Below are 15111 nucleotides of genomic sequence, written 5' to 3'. Positions count from 1 at the left end.
CAGCTTACTCCCTTCACCTACTGAGTGAATCCCATCTTGTCAAAATACAGCCTGTGAATATTTCTGCCACCTGGGTGGAAATCATGGATCCTCGCATAGCAGCTCCCCTAGGACTGACAGCTCTGAGTTCTAGCAATTGACAGATGGGCTTTCAGACCCAGAGATTTGCAGATCTGTGCCCTGAGAACCAGGGGCTTTATAGCTCCGCGCATTCAAAGCTGGGGGCGCTTACTGTAGTGAGATCTGCATGTCAGGACTCTTAGCTCCATAATCCTTGGTCTCCTAGCAACCAGTCTTCTAGCAACCACAGCCTGCCGTATTCTATTTTTTCAGTTTCTGCCTTTGGCTCTTCACAGCATTTTCAATGTCAGTCACCCATTCCCATCTTCAATTTGTAAGGTTTCTACCTTCACTGTTCTCTGCAATTCTTCAGTGACCTCTTACGTGCTGCCCCTGCTCTCAGGGTCCTGTCTACTCTTCTCTCAGCTATCTCCGATGGATGTCTCCGCAATAAGACCACAAGCAGGGGAGAGTGTTTGCGCCCAGTGTTCCAATGCTAAGGGAGAATATACAGGAGAGAAGCCTTCCAGGCCGACTTGAAGAGGCAGGAAGATAGCTTGTTTAGATAGCTAGAAGGGGACAGGGCACCTTTGTAGTATACTAATCACAGTCCTGTGTGCATAGCTTCTGTCCCACCAATCACAGCCCTCTCATATACACCAACCACATCTCTTTTATGACCAATTACAAGTTTTGTCCAGAGGCCCTGGGGAGGGCTCCCTCTCCTGACCTCTGTGAGAATAGCTGCAGGATGAACATGGTCACCTCCAGTTGACAAAGGCTTGTTTTGCCTGGAGAGGGATGTTGTAAGGCTGATGCAAGTTGCCTGGAGTGGTGGTTGGTCAGAGCGAGGCCTCCTTAAGCAGGAGTTGAAGCCATGGTTGAACAGTAGCCATGGTAGTAGTCGTCCATGCAGCCAGAGTGGAGTGTTCCCTGAGTAATCACAGGAGTTACTAGAGCAGAAGCTGTGGGTGTGACAGCTCTGAACGCAAGACTACAGGACGTAAGGTAGAGACTGTCAGCTGTCATTCAAAATGAGAATGGCCCTACCGGCTGCTAACATCTCAAAAATGGAGTAGATGCTAAATGGTGCTTACAAAAAACACTTATTGTGAATGATCATCTTCAACAGTACTCACCAGATTTATTCTGTATCCAAACATCCTTAAGAAGGACTTTGAGCAGTACTTCATCCTAAAGATATGTCATCAATAGTGGCCCACCTGTCATTAATCATATAACAGGCAAAACCTGCCCGTTTCTGATGGTTAGTAAAGACAATGTGTCTCAAGTGCTCTGTTAGAATAAGCAGCAGCATATTTAGTATGGTTTGGTCTTCATCTATTGAAATAAGGCACACTGTATTAGTGCTGTTATCATAAAGTCTATCTGAAATAATACGCCTGAATGCATCAAAAAAGAGTGGGTGTGACAAGGCATAGTGCCTAATATTGGTCATCCCCGCAGGCAGGAGGCTGAGGACCTAGAAAACCAGCTTGCCCTAGAAAACCAGCTTGCCGGAGTAACATGTAACTGCGTAACACACATTCAGAAAGTAACGTATATTCCGTTAACTTTCAGATACAAGGCATCGAAGAGTTCACAAAAGTAATGATTATTCAAACTTCAGTTGCTGTACGAAAATTCAGATGGAATGTAAAAAAGTATGTACCACCTCAGAGAACTTCAATGAAACCAGACTTTAAAGGTGAGCTAGATGTTTGAGCATAATTATAAGAACTTACTTACTTTTCATAAAAACAGTGATGCCTGCATTTGGGAATATTCTATCTAGAGTACTGCGGGCTTCTTTCATGTGCCATATTTGACATGTGAAGTTTCCCGTCACTATAATGAAAGCCTGAAGTAAACTCACAGGAGGAGAACTCCGTTTTGGCTCATGGTTTCTGCCTGTTCCTTACCTTCCCTGTTGCCATAGGTTTGTATGGGGGGAAGGATGGGGACCTATAACATCATGGAACCAGGAGCCTGAGGCAAAGTAGACATTTCTTTTACTTTATGGCATCTAGGAACAAAAGAGAAACCTAAAACAGCCAGGACAATATATTTCACACACCAAGACCCACCTTGGTACCTCACACCCCCAGGCAAGGGAAAGAAACAGGAAACAGATGTTAGCACTGGTCAGTACCCTTAAGTACCTGCAACTTCACATCTCTCCTGCAAATGCCTTTCCTCTCCCTCCACATTCCAACTTCTTTTACTCTCCTTGCCCAGGAGTTCAAACCACCCAAGCAAAATGTAAGCTATGAGACAGAGAAGGCGAAATTGCATAAAAAGCTCAGCTTTGTTGTCTTCTGGGCTAGGACTGAGGCAGTGTTTGAAGGAGCCTATAGCTGTTACAACTGACTACTAATGGTGAAGGAAGCCGGGAGGTCCTGTTCCTTGGACTTGAATGCTTACAACCCTACAGACCTAATCATCTCTGGAAATGTTTTCACAGACACACCAGAGTGTTCTTTATTAACTGCCCCCCCCAGGTGTTCTTTATCAAGTCACCTTGTGGTGGAAGTCAAAATCAAGCATCCCAGTATCCAAGATCCAATATCAGAGTTACACTCAGAAACATTTGTGTTTTATCTACAAGTATACGCCTGAATAATTATCAAAGTAGTATAAAAAGTGATTGACAGAGTGGTTAGCCCTTCCCCCAAAAAAAATGTTAGATCTATCAATAATAGCAAAAATATGATTTATATTCTGAATAGCAGACACATGAATCACTGGATAGTACTGGTAGAAAGCCTATTCTTTAAACAAATTTCACATGATAAAAACTAAAGCACAGCAAATTGGATTCTGTAGGAACTACAATTTCTCATCAACTGAATGAGTTAGGAGATTTACAGATTCATCACCAATATGAGCTATGTAACAAAGGTGCTATCTATAAGAAATACTACTAGTAATTCATCAACAAGAATTGCCAATTTTGTTTACGATAGATTTTAATAAATTAACAACTACATAATTAAATAAACAACAATACATCATTTGATTAAAGGACAAATTATGTTCTAAATTTAGAAATATAGAAAGTAACTTTAGAATTCTGACTATTGGCAACAATATTACTAATCAAGAAATTATGATAATGGAATAAAGAATTCATAGATCAGGGAAAAAAAGAAATTGTCAAAGGACAACTCACAGGAGAAATATACATTGAGAATGAAATATTAAGCCAGGCATGGTGGCAAATGGCTATAATCTCAGCACCTAGAGACCTATGGGGGGGGGGGTTGAGAGAGAGAGAAAGTAAGGAGGAGGGAAAAAAAGAAAAAGAATGTTCAATGTTACAAACACTTAAAGGAAACTTACTTAAAAGAGAATTAGGATCGGTAAAACTGTATAATAAATTACTATTTAATTAACAATTTAATCAGCAAGATTGAAAATTACATAATCATTAAAACAATAAATTTCCATGTTACAAGGTGAAAAAGACCTGTGTTGTATGTCAAGTGAAACTACCAATACTATGTTGTTAATTCTAAGTAACTTTTATCTTTATTATGTTATAATGATATACACTCAAAACTTATCAATACATTTTAATTAAGCATATAGGTGTGTGCCTGTGTGTGGGTATGTGCATGTGTGTGTCAGTTCCCAAGGCAGGCAAACATGTAAGATCTCAGTGGAGCTGGAGTTGTAGACCTTTGTGAACAGCTCAGCATGGGTGCTGGGGACCAAACTCCAGTTCTCTTTATTGCTAAGCCATCTCTCCAGCCCCCAAATCTTTGCATTTTTGTGGACATGAAGTCCTGTCATCTCATGGGTTCGTGCTGACAGAAGATCAAGTCCCGGTGGATTAAGGTCCTGGGACTGTTACCATCTGCTCTCTCTGCAGCCGCCATCTCTTCTCCTTAGTCTTGAAACCTTAGATATACCAAATGACCCATGGTTCCCCTGAAACAAAAGACCTAGTGATCTCTAATTCTTGGGCATTTTCACATACTGTCCCTTATGCCTGGGACCTTCAAACCAACTCCATATCTCTCCATTCATGGACTTACTGCACCTTATCTTCTCAATCTCTCTCTCTCTCTCTCTCTCTCTCTCTCTCTCTCTCTCTCTCTCTCTCTCTCTCTCATTTTCTCTCTCTCTGAGTGATCGTTTCAAGCCCACCAAATCCTTGTTTCTGTTTTCCTGTTGGTTTGCCTGCACTTTCTGCTAACTAAAAGCTCCAAAAGAAAGCATTGACTGCTTTTTGCTTCCATGTAGGTCCTTGTTGCTTACGGGGGCACTCCCAATACATATTAATATAACTGTTTTATTATATAATAATATGTAATATAGCAAGGATATTAAAGTAGTAGATGTTTTCTCCCAGTCTTTCAATTGTCCTGGGCACTTGTTCCATGTCTTTACAACTAAAGCCTGTTAGACATGCTTTGAAAAGTGACCTTTCACCCCATTGGCATGTCAGACCACAGACCCCAGGTGTCTGCAATTTAAATGTGATCTAGTTTGAGAGTTGACCTACTTAAAAGTGTAACTAGCCTCAGTGATGAAGTAACCCTGTCTTCCTTCTGAGCAGAATCACTTGAAACACTGAATGAAGGCTCTGAAGATGAGAAGAATGCTAAGAAGGAGGTAAAGTGGGAGCCATTTTTTCATGTTTTATTAAAGATAAAAGGGAGTCTGCAGTTTGTGGAAAGTACCCATGTTTTTCTCTTATCCCAGAGGACTTTACCTACTAGTCATTTTAGAGATTTGGGTATGAGAAGTTTCTCTTTGCCAGGTGCATAATAGGCATTGTTAGCATACTCTCCTGTAACTATTACACAAATGGCTAACACATTCAAGAGATGGAGAGTGTTTGTCTTGAGTCGTGTTAGCATGCAAGCATCAGCGAGGATGGCCTTGACTGCAGTCTGAGCCCCTTCCCTTTGTCGTGGGCTGAATTTGGCCAGATCCAAAGGCTGCCACAGCTACCTCTGCAATGCATTCTAGGACTTTCCAGTCTAAAAGCAGTTTGCCCCCAGAGCAGTGGTTCTCAACCGGGGGGGTCATGGCCCCTCCAGGGGTCGACTGATCCTTTCACAGGAGTCACCTAAGACCATCAAAAAGTGCAGATATTTACATTACAGTTCATAACAGCAGCAAAATTACAGTATGAAGTAGCAATGAAGATAATCATATAGTGGGGGGGGGGTCACCACAACATGAAGAACTGTATTAAAGGGTCGCAGCATTAGCAAGGTTGAGAACCACTGCCCCAGAGTCATCACAGTTTTTGATGAATACAGTGCACAGTATTAAATATTCTAATCTCTTCTGTCCTGAACTAAACTAAACTTTCCCAGAAATCCCCAAGCCAGCCTCCCGAGGCCCAGAATAAGAAAAGGAAACTTCAATTAAAGAAAAAAAAGGTAAGAAAGCCAGTTAAGGTAAAATTAGAAGGTAAATTCTAGAGTGTACTCATTAGCTACATGGTTAGCTAGCCAAGCTGATGGGACTCAGCCTCATGGTATATTTGGGGGATGGAGAGGGAGTCAGAGAAGCTAGTATTCTTCTTGTACTTGATTTAAAGAATGTTGCTTGTCTATCAATTTAAAAAAAATATGACACACTTGCAATTCTAGCCCTTGAGAAGTGGAGATAGGGAGCTACTATGTGACCTTTCTTTTCTTTCCTTTCCTTTCTTCTCTAAGCAACAGCATTGAGAAGGTGAGGGCTGAATAAGACAGAAACACTAGCCAGTAGATCGATCATGTAGAGAGAACCATCAAGCTGTGTTGTCCAATAGATGTTTTTATTCCCAAGTGTCCGATGTTGGCTATGCTTGGGGCCTACTCTCTTGTTCATTCTCCATGACTATCGTTGCCAGAATACGGTTTTCCTTGGCGAGGCGAGATGACCCCTCAAAGCTCTGGCACAACATCAAGACACCCCTGTTCTGGTCCTGTGGGACGGAGCATGCCAGTGACCATTGCAAGATTCCCCGCCCTGGCTCCTCTACCCTACATCAGATCCCACACCAGCCCTCCGCTGTCCAGCCACCCCCTGTGTTCTAGTTTCCTTTTGTTGTTGTGATAGAATACCCTGGCAAAAAGCAACTTAGGGAAGGAAGGAACGTACTCATCTTATAATTTTATATTATAATCCAGCTGTGAGGGGCAGTAAAGGCAGGAATTCCACGTCATACCCACACTTACGAGCAGGAAGAAATACATGCATTTGCACTCACTTGCCTGTGCTCAGCTCAATTTCTCTACTCCTGAATAGCTTAGGACCCCATGCCAAAGGAATGGAACCTCCCACACTAGGCTGAGTCCTTCTCACCAAGTGACTTAATTGAGGCTGTGCCACATAGACATGCCCACAAGATACCCCAGTGTAGACAATCCTTTGTTGAGACTCTCTTCTCTGGCTATTCTAGGTTATGTCAAGTTGACAAAGCTAAAGATTATACCTTGCTAAAAAGCTTTGAAATTTATTAAGATGAATCATCCCACATCAATTAATGTAAACAAGATAATTTCCCATAAGCACACTGTTACAGTTTGCCTGAGATATGTCTCCATAGGCTCATGTATGTGAATATGTGGTCCCCTCTTTTGATGCTGTTTGGGAGGTTATGGAACCTTTAGGACATGGAACCTTGCTAGAGAAAGTGTGTTACTGGGACAGGGCGCTGCAGTTTTCTAGCTTTGTTACAATTCCTGTTTTCTCTCTGTGTTTCCCACACCGCTGTTGAGGTGGGATCTCTCAGCTTCCTGCTCTTGTTGCCAATCCTTCCCTGCCATTACAGACTTCTATTCCTCTTCCATTCTAGGCCAAAATAAGCTCTTCCTTAAGTTGCTTTTAGTCATGATATTTTATCACTGCAGAAGAGTAACTGATACACATGCCCAGAGGACTCTGTCCTAGGGGATTCCAGATACCATAAAGTTGACTATTAACATTAGCCATCACAATGTGCTGACCTCTTATGGTACTAAAAGTGGACTTGTGGAAAAAGTTTGATCCAAGGATTGTAGTTTCATGTTAACATTAGTGCCTTTAAGATAAGGCTGAGGGCAGAGCAAGAAGATGCCACCTGTCAGTAAGAGATGGAGGTCCAGCCCTTATTGCCTTCTCCCACAGTCCGTGGAAGAATCTATCAACCAGCTGGGAATGTAATCTGAGGGATATTAAATGAATATAAGCACACTGAGTTCCTTAGTCCATTCACTCTATTCTTCTAAATCAATTCTATCTATACAGCTTGTCTTCTGTTCTCATACTTAGCTCCTCTCTGTCCCCTCTTCTGCTCTCTCATCATTCTACCTAGTTCTTTCCATCTTCATTTTTTCTTTGTTCCTCCAAGCACATATATGAATATATACATACATACGTACATACATACATATATATTCATTAACAACTTGTTAGTAAAAACTACCAAGTAAACTTTCAGGGACAAGTATTCTGATAAGAGTCACACTTGGCAAAGACTTGGTCAGCTTAATTGGTGACGGACAACAGCTGTAGATTGTAAAAAGTTCTGGCTATCTCTTAAAGGGATAGCTACAAGGGTTACAAGGGAAGAAATTAAACCAATGTGAGATTTAAGGGAAAGGCAAAGAATACTTGTACTATTTTGTGTGATTAATGATATCCAGACACGGTTAGTCCATTAACAGCCTTTTGCTGTTAATCACCCGAATCTCAGAACCTATACATAATTAGTCTACTGAGCCTAAAATCTTGTATTTAAAAAAACTGGTATAGAAATAAATACAAAATGATAATTGTTTTTTGAATCAGAGTGGGGAGGTGCTGGTGGAGGAAGCTTAGGGCAACATAGGTGCTATTGATCTCTTGAAGGACTAAGATGTACCCAGGCCAGACACCTGCACTATTATAGTTCCCTATAGTTCTTCTGAAGGGTTTTGATCCAACAAGGCCAGGCACTTGCAATTCCTCTCTGTGAAAGTTCTACGAGGACACTTTGTCTGGCCAATATTTACCTTGCCGGTCGGTGCCTAAGGATGGAGAACAAGACCTCTAAGTGTCTACAATCCACATGGAACAACAGACCTAATATGAAACATATTTTACTATGTTTTCAATCATAAAAATTGTACAGGTAAATAAGAAACCATCTTCTAGACTATCCACAATTATGTGTGCCCCTAAGATTGAGATGCAATCATGAGATTGCATGTACACATAACATGGAGATGCATGGTAAATGGGGAGATATCATAGCTGTTATTGCACAAGAAGTTTACAACAAGAGACAGCCAGTTCATTTAAAAGGCAGTAATTCCATAAGGCCTTGCATGATAGTTTTCTCCAACAGAACCCTTAGTTCTGATAGGTTGACCTTCTGAACTCTAGTTGTCACCTGCTGTATACTCCCATGGTCTTTGCTACCAGCAGCTCTCAATAGTTCACCAGATGCTGAACTTTAGGCACCCGCAAAGATGACTTTAAAGAATTTGTGACTGGGAGAAATAAATTCAGATTTGTGTGCCACCTAGTTTATGGCCATTTTTATAGCAGCCTGAACTTATAGAAATATATAAAATATTAATTTCTAATGTTTGCTGAAAATAGTTCTCTAGGTGTTCTTAAATTTTAATTCATCTTTTGCTATACAAATATTAGTACTTATTATTTAGAGCTCTGTTGAATTTTTCCATAACATTATAATCTTTATTCATTCAGCAAATATGTACCTTTAAAATATTTTTCCCAATGTTTTTCTGCATTACCTTGTGTTCATTGCTGTATTATTATAATTTGTATAACTTTAAAGCATTTATTTATTTATATAAATGTACAATATACATTTTCACATCATCAAATTCATACTAGGAAGTACACTACTTGGAAAATGTATGTGAAAACATAGTGTTATTTTTCATAAGTTTTAAATAGGGAAAATATTTTTTTTAAAGATTTATTTATTTATTATGTATACAGAAGAGGGTGCCAGATCTCATCACAGATGGTTGTGAGCCACCATGTGGGTGCTGGGAATTGAACTCAGGACCTCTGGAAGAGCAGTCGGTGCTCTTAACCTCTGAGCCATCTCTCCAGCGCCGAAAATATTTTTTTAAAAAGATTTGAAATTTGACTTCTGTTTCCATATCAATTTCTAGGTGCAAAAAAAAGATGAATTGCCTGAAGACAATGTTAATACCTGAGGAGTCTCCTAGAAACCACCTGTAAAGAAGGGTCAGCAAGCTACGTAAGCTTCTCAACATGGCCATGAAAACATCTATTTCTGGAGATAAAGACAAGCCAAAGTTTATGTGCCCTTTGTGTGATGGTGTGAATTAAAGAAATTCCCATTAGCCAATGAACTCTCCAAATGCTGGTATTTCTGGATTCAGACTCGGGGGAGGGAGTAGCTTTAAAATAAGACCCTAAGACTCCCTAGACTCCTGGTTTCTTCTCTCTATTTGACCACTTACTACCAAAATGTTACCTCACTGGCTCTCAGTTCATCACTTTACTTTTCATACAGGTAGTCACATGACATTCACAGCGAAGAGCAGAGAGGGAATTCACTCATGCTTGCTTCCTGCTTTATGCTCAGCCAACTTTCTTCACTCTTAGTTCAGGGCCCAGCCCATGAGATGGTGCCATGCACATTCAGGTCAGAACTTTCCAATTCAATTAACAACCAAGAGTATCCCTAACAGACATGTCCACCACCCAGTTTCATCTAGGCAGTCCTTCAATAGAGAGCCCTTTATCCATTGATTTTTTTTCTAGATTTTTTTTTCACAGGGACATTTAAAACTATGAGTGTGTAGCTTGGTGTTCTTGTGGGATCCTAATAGTGGTAGCTGGGACTGTCTCTTACTCTTTTGTCTGCAGTTGGGACCCTTTTTCTCCTTTGTTGTCTTGTCCTGCCTTGATACAAGAGTACGGACCTAGTTTTTATTATAACTTCCTATGCTGTGTTTGGTTGATATTCCTGGGAGGCCTGCTCTTTTCTGAAGGGAAACAGAGGAGAAGTGGGTACAGAGGAGAGGAGAGTTGGGAGGGGGTACTAGGAGGAGAGGAGGGAGGAGAAACTGCTGTCAGGATGTACTATATGAGAGAAGAATAAATTTAAAAAGCAACTTGGGTGCATGATATGTTTGACTATATATTAGTCAGTAACTTGATCATTATAATATCAGTACAAGGGGGATGTATTTGTTTACCATTTATGAGAGACCAAAGTAAAACAGCAATTTTGAGTAATTTAGGGGAAAAAAAAACCTCACAGTTTCTAGGAGACAGAATGGAGACCTGAAAACAAGCATTCTATCATGCAACACTATGCATTCAATTGTCGTGGACAACCTTAAATGATTAACTGAGGAATTAAGAAAAATTTAAATGCCTATCTTCAGCATCAATCATTGGGAATTCTGAATGTTATGCCAACAACTCACGATGGGGACAAAGGAGCCAAGTGTAGATGTTCCTGTCACAGACAGGTCTTCAAGCACAAGACAATGGGGTCTGATCCTCTTGGGAAACTCAAGCAGCCTCTTCCCAGGGTTAGTGACGAAGCGGCTGTTGCAGTACTGTTTCAGAGACCCTCTGAGAGTGGCCTGCCTCTGCCCCCTCTTAGCTGAGAAGGAAAAGAATTAAGATAGAGAGTAAAGCACACACTTGCATGCATATACATACACAGAGATACCACAAACACACATGCACGCACATACTCATACACACACACACCATTATTGCCGATGGAACCAACAAAAGAATGTAGTTGCCTTCTTTTTGATAGAACTGGAAATGGTCTTTTGCAGGCATTTGGCATTAAGCGTGGTGCAGAGCTGGGAATAGAGGAACATGCTGGATTTCTAAGGGCTAATCCATGCCCAAAATGTATCAGGAAGGAGAACTGCACAAAAGCTATCCACGTTCTGCTTCCGACCTCATCAACCAGATGTGCAGCCTCAGTAGAATGAAGGAGGAGGAGGCAGTTGGAGAGAGCGAAGACAAGGACAGGAGAGTTCTCCCTCAATCCAAGACAAGCATTGGGACAGGGGAGAAGTGCTCTCTTCCAGCAGCTCAGGAGGATGTCCGGTGTGTTTTAGAAGGGGAGTTAGCCTCATTTTTCAGAGGAAGTAATGGAACTTAGAGACATGGCGTAAATTATTCTCACAGCCTCACTATGTAGCCAGTTGTGAACTCATTTAATCTCATGTCATTTGCTGAGCTGTTTAGATTGTCTGGGTTCTATTTTGGACATTGAGGTTCCTGAAGAGAAGTATATAGCCACAGTTTTAGTGACTCTCAGTGTCTGGCTGGAAGTGTAGACTGGATTGTAAAGACCCCCCCACACACACATAAGACACTATTGTAAGAAATGATCCTGTCGCCAGAGTCTAGATCTCTGTCACACCCAGAGCTCTACAACGACCTGAAAAGAATGTGTGGAAGTCATTGGCCTGAGGAGGGCATGAAGTGCCCTTTCATCCCTACTCACCTACAAAATGCAGGAAGTAGTAGTAAGATAACCACAGAATTCTCATATGAAAAATTGCTAGAAAGTCGGTAACCAATGGTTACTCCGATCTTGTTATCTTATAAAAGTAAAGCAGAATCAGTTTTACATTGGTTGTTAACCCCCCCACACACAACAGCAAACAATAAGTAGGTAAGGGCAAAGATCTCAGCTCTTAAATTCCACCCTCACTTCTGTATAAATATCCAGATTTTTGTTTGCAGTTCAGGGCACACAGTTTCTCAGAGGTATTAAGTACTGAAGTAAATGTTGATGGGGGTAAATAGAGGATGGCTCAGAGATTTATTTTTGGAACTGCAACACCTTCTTCTGAGCAGTGGGAGCAGTTTATTTAGCGCAGTGTATGTAGTAAACGCCCCGCCCCACCTCTTGGAAAATCAACACGTTTTCTTGCCCAGTGTCTCACATTTCCACAGCTCAATGTCTCCATCTAGTGGTTGGAGTAAAACTGCCGCTTGAAAACTGGGACTCAAGACCCAAAATTAATTTGTAATCACCACCTACAACTCTAGTCGCAAACAGCCAGCGTCAACATTTGGGAAGGATTGGGAGGTGTGGCCTTGTTGGGAGTGGGCCTTGTTGGAGGTGTGTCGCTGGGAGTGAGTTTTGAGCTTTCAAAATCCCACGAGAGGCCAAGCCCTCGTTCTCTCTATCTGCTGCCTGAAGATCGGGATGTAAAATTCTCAGTTACAGCCCCAGTGCCACGCCTGTTGGCTTTCCACCGTGATGAATCCTCTGAAACTGTAAGCAAGCCCACAATTCAATGCTTTCTTCTCTAAGAGCTGCTTTGTTCATGGTGCCTTTCACAGCAATAGAACAGTCACCAAGACAGTCCCCGTCCTGCTGTTTGCTCTAGATATGACCTCCTTATTACTTAAGGTCAAATAAAGAATTTTTTTCCCTCTGCTTTGCTCACTGTTGAGCCCAAGGTGCTCAGCACACAGTAGGCTCTCAACATGTACTTGTTGAAGAGATGAATGAAAAAAAAAATGAATCACTAAACAACAACAACAACAAAAAAAAACCATCATACACAAGATTAATGAAAAAGGGGGGGGGTCATGATTGCAGTCCCGGAATTCATTTTAAACTTTTTCTCTATTGCAATATAATTTCTATACAGTGGATTCACCCTTGGTACCATTCTGTGAATAGTTAGGAAGGCATAGACACACACCACTACAGTCAAGACAAAAACCAACATCCCCTCCTAACATGAATTAGTGCTGCCCATATGTGCGTGGGGGTGGGGTGTTCCTGGAAAGCACTCCTGCTTTCTGCTCCTACGGCCTTGCCTTGTCCCGAAAGTTACAAACCCACTACAGGTCTGGTTTCTTTCAGTCAGGTAATGTGCTTGGAATTATTCTAATTGTTATATACAGGAGCCCATTCTTTTCATTGCCAGGCGATAGTCCACTGTGTGGACATAACACTTTGTCATCCATTCACTACCTTCAGAGGCTATTTCACTTGTGATTTGGGGGGGAGTGGGGTAGAGATTGATATAAAATTTTATATCCGGAATCTATGTTCTTAGAGGTTATAGTTTCAACCTGGAAAAAAAAGGCTAAACGTGGGCTTGCTGGCTTATGCGGGAAGCCTGCTTTAACTGTACACAAATGCGCCTTATTGGTTTGCACGAAGACTGTCGTTTTACACCACACATGAGACCTTCAGTTCTTCCACATCCATTATCCATACCTGGTATCATCTGCTTCTGCTTTTGCTTTCGCTCTTAGATATTCCAATAAGTATGAGAAGGCACTGTGCTCTGGTTTTGATTTCCACTTCCCTAATGTCTAGCATGTGCCCCACCTCCTCAAACATTCATTCACCGTCCACATAGCGTCTTAGGGGATGAGTCTGTTCCAATGGTTTGTCTGTTTCGTTACTGGTGGTGTGTGTGTGTGTGTGTGTGTGTGTGTGTGTGTGTGTGTGTAAATGTTTAAGTACTTTATTGTTTGAGATTATAATATAATTCTATTATTTCTCCCTTTTTCTTCTCTCCAAGCCCTTCCATAATCTCTTCCTCGCTCTCTTTCAAATTTATTGTCTCTTTTCCTATTAATTATTGTTTTAACAACAATTATATATATGTAACATATAAATATATATATTCCAAAATGCACGAACACAACCTGCTCAGTCTGTATAATGTCATTGTGTGTATGTTTCCAGGGCCGACCATTGGTATTGGATAACAAATCGGTGTACTCTTCTCTGAGGAAGACTGTTTCTCCCACTCTTAACTCAAGCTGCGTGTGGTTCTTTGTGTAGGGTTAAGGCCTCCAAGAGCTTTCCCTCTCTACCTTAGCATGTCCATTGTTGTCCTTGTTCAGCTCCTGTTTAGACAGCCATGTCGGTGAGACTTTATAGGTGTAGCTTCTGACAATCCCAGGAGACGCAATCTAACAGCAAACGCCCTGATTCTCCAGCTTTTGCAATCTTCCTGCCCCTTTTTCGGCAATGATACCTGAGCCTTAGGCGTAGGAGTTGTGTTGTGCATGTATCCCTTGGAACTGGGCTCTGCAATGCTGCATGTTGGCTTGGTTGCAGTTTTCTGTTGCAAAGAAAAGTTTCCTTAATGAGGGTTGAAAACTACACTCATCTTAGGGTATAAGAAAAAAATATTTAGAATGTAGCAAGGGATTATGCTGGTGTAGTAAAGTGGCAGTTATAGGCTCCTTCCAAGATCTATGGCTTCACTAGCTCTGGGGAGTTACCTAGGTTTCCAATACCAGGCATGGTTTCCCTCTTGTTGAGTGAATCTGAAGTCCAGTTAGAGAGCTGTTGGTGACCACCAAGGTGTGTGTGCCACTACAGCACTCTGTGCTGTGGGATGTTCTGTATGGCACATGTGTTGCTAATTAGTCAATAAAGAAAACACTGATTGGCCATTGGCTAGGCAGGAAGTGTAGGCGGGACAAGGAAGAGAATAAAGCTGGGAAGTGGAAGGCTGAGTCAGAGAGACACTGCCAGCTGCCACGATGAAAAACAGCATGTGAAGATGCCGGTAAGCCACGAGCCATGTGGCAAGGTATAGATTAATGGAAATGGATTAATTTAAGCTGTAAGAACAGTTAGCAAGAAGCCTGCCATGGCCATACAGTTTGTAACCAAAATAAGTCTCTGTGTTTACTTGGTCGGGTCTGAGTGGCTGTGGGACTGACAGGTATCAGAGATTTGTCCTGACTGTGGGCCAGGCAGGAAAACTCAAGCTACAACTCTGAATTACTATGCTATGCTAGTCATCATTGTGGTTCATAGGCATTATTATCTAGGTAGGACTGTTGGTTGTCTCTCTCCTTTGGAAGCTTTCATGGTGCCTTCTGTACCATAAAACTTATTCCTCAGTGAGGAGGCATTCAGGTCTCTTCCAGATCAGGGGGTTCTGGACCCTCTGAAGTGCAAGGTGTCTTCAGCAATAGGTACTTATCTTCCACCTTTAGGGGGCAACCAAGGACAATAGCAATAGGCTGTATGTTGGGGAATCTCTTTGACAGCCCTGCCCAACAACTCAAAAGAGGGCTTTCTCAGGTGTGGTGTTGCAG

General features: G+C 41.7%; 1 protein-coding gene across 3 annotated transcripts in view; it reads left to right on the top strand.

Moving 5' to 3' along the window:
* Slc9c1 (solute carrier family 9 member C1) overlaps nucleotides 1–9382 on the top strand; it is an 80119-nt gene extending 70737 nt beyond the window's left edge. For all 3 annotated transcript variants that reach the window (XM_059277784.1, XM_059277785.1, XM_059277786.1), the window contains 4 exons: nucleotides 1642–1768; nucleotides 4625–4680; nucleotides 5394–5459; nucleotides 9183–9382. In XM_059277784.1, the coding sequence (XP_059133767.1) occupies nucleotides 1642–1768; nucleotides 4625–4680; nucleotides 5394–5459; nucleotides 9183–9227 (294 nt within the window). In that variant the 3' untranslated portion in view covers nucleotides 9228–9382. The remainder of the gene's footprint in view (nucleotides 1–1641; nucleotides 1769–4624; nucleotides 4681–5393; nucleotides 5460–9182) is intronic.
* The last annotated feature ends 5729 nt before the right edge of the window (nucleotides 9383–15111 follow it).

The sequence above is a fragment of the Peromyscus eremicus genome, chromosome 12 (genome assembly GCF_949786415.1).
Source record: "Peromyscus eremicus chromosome 12, PerEre_H2_v1, whole genome shotgun sequence".
NCBI classification, from domain to species: domain Eukaryota; kingdom Metazoa; phylum Chordata; class Mammalia; order Rodentia; family Cricetidae; genus Peromyscus; species Peromyscus eremicus.
The sequence above is the reverse complement of the archived record's forward strand: the minus strand, read 5'-3'. Positions and strand labels throughout refer to the sequence as shown.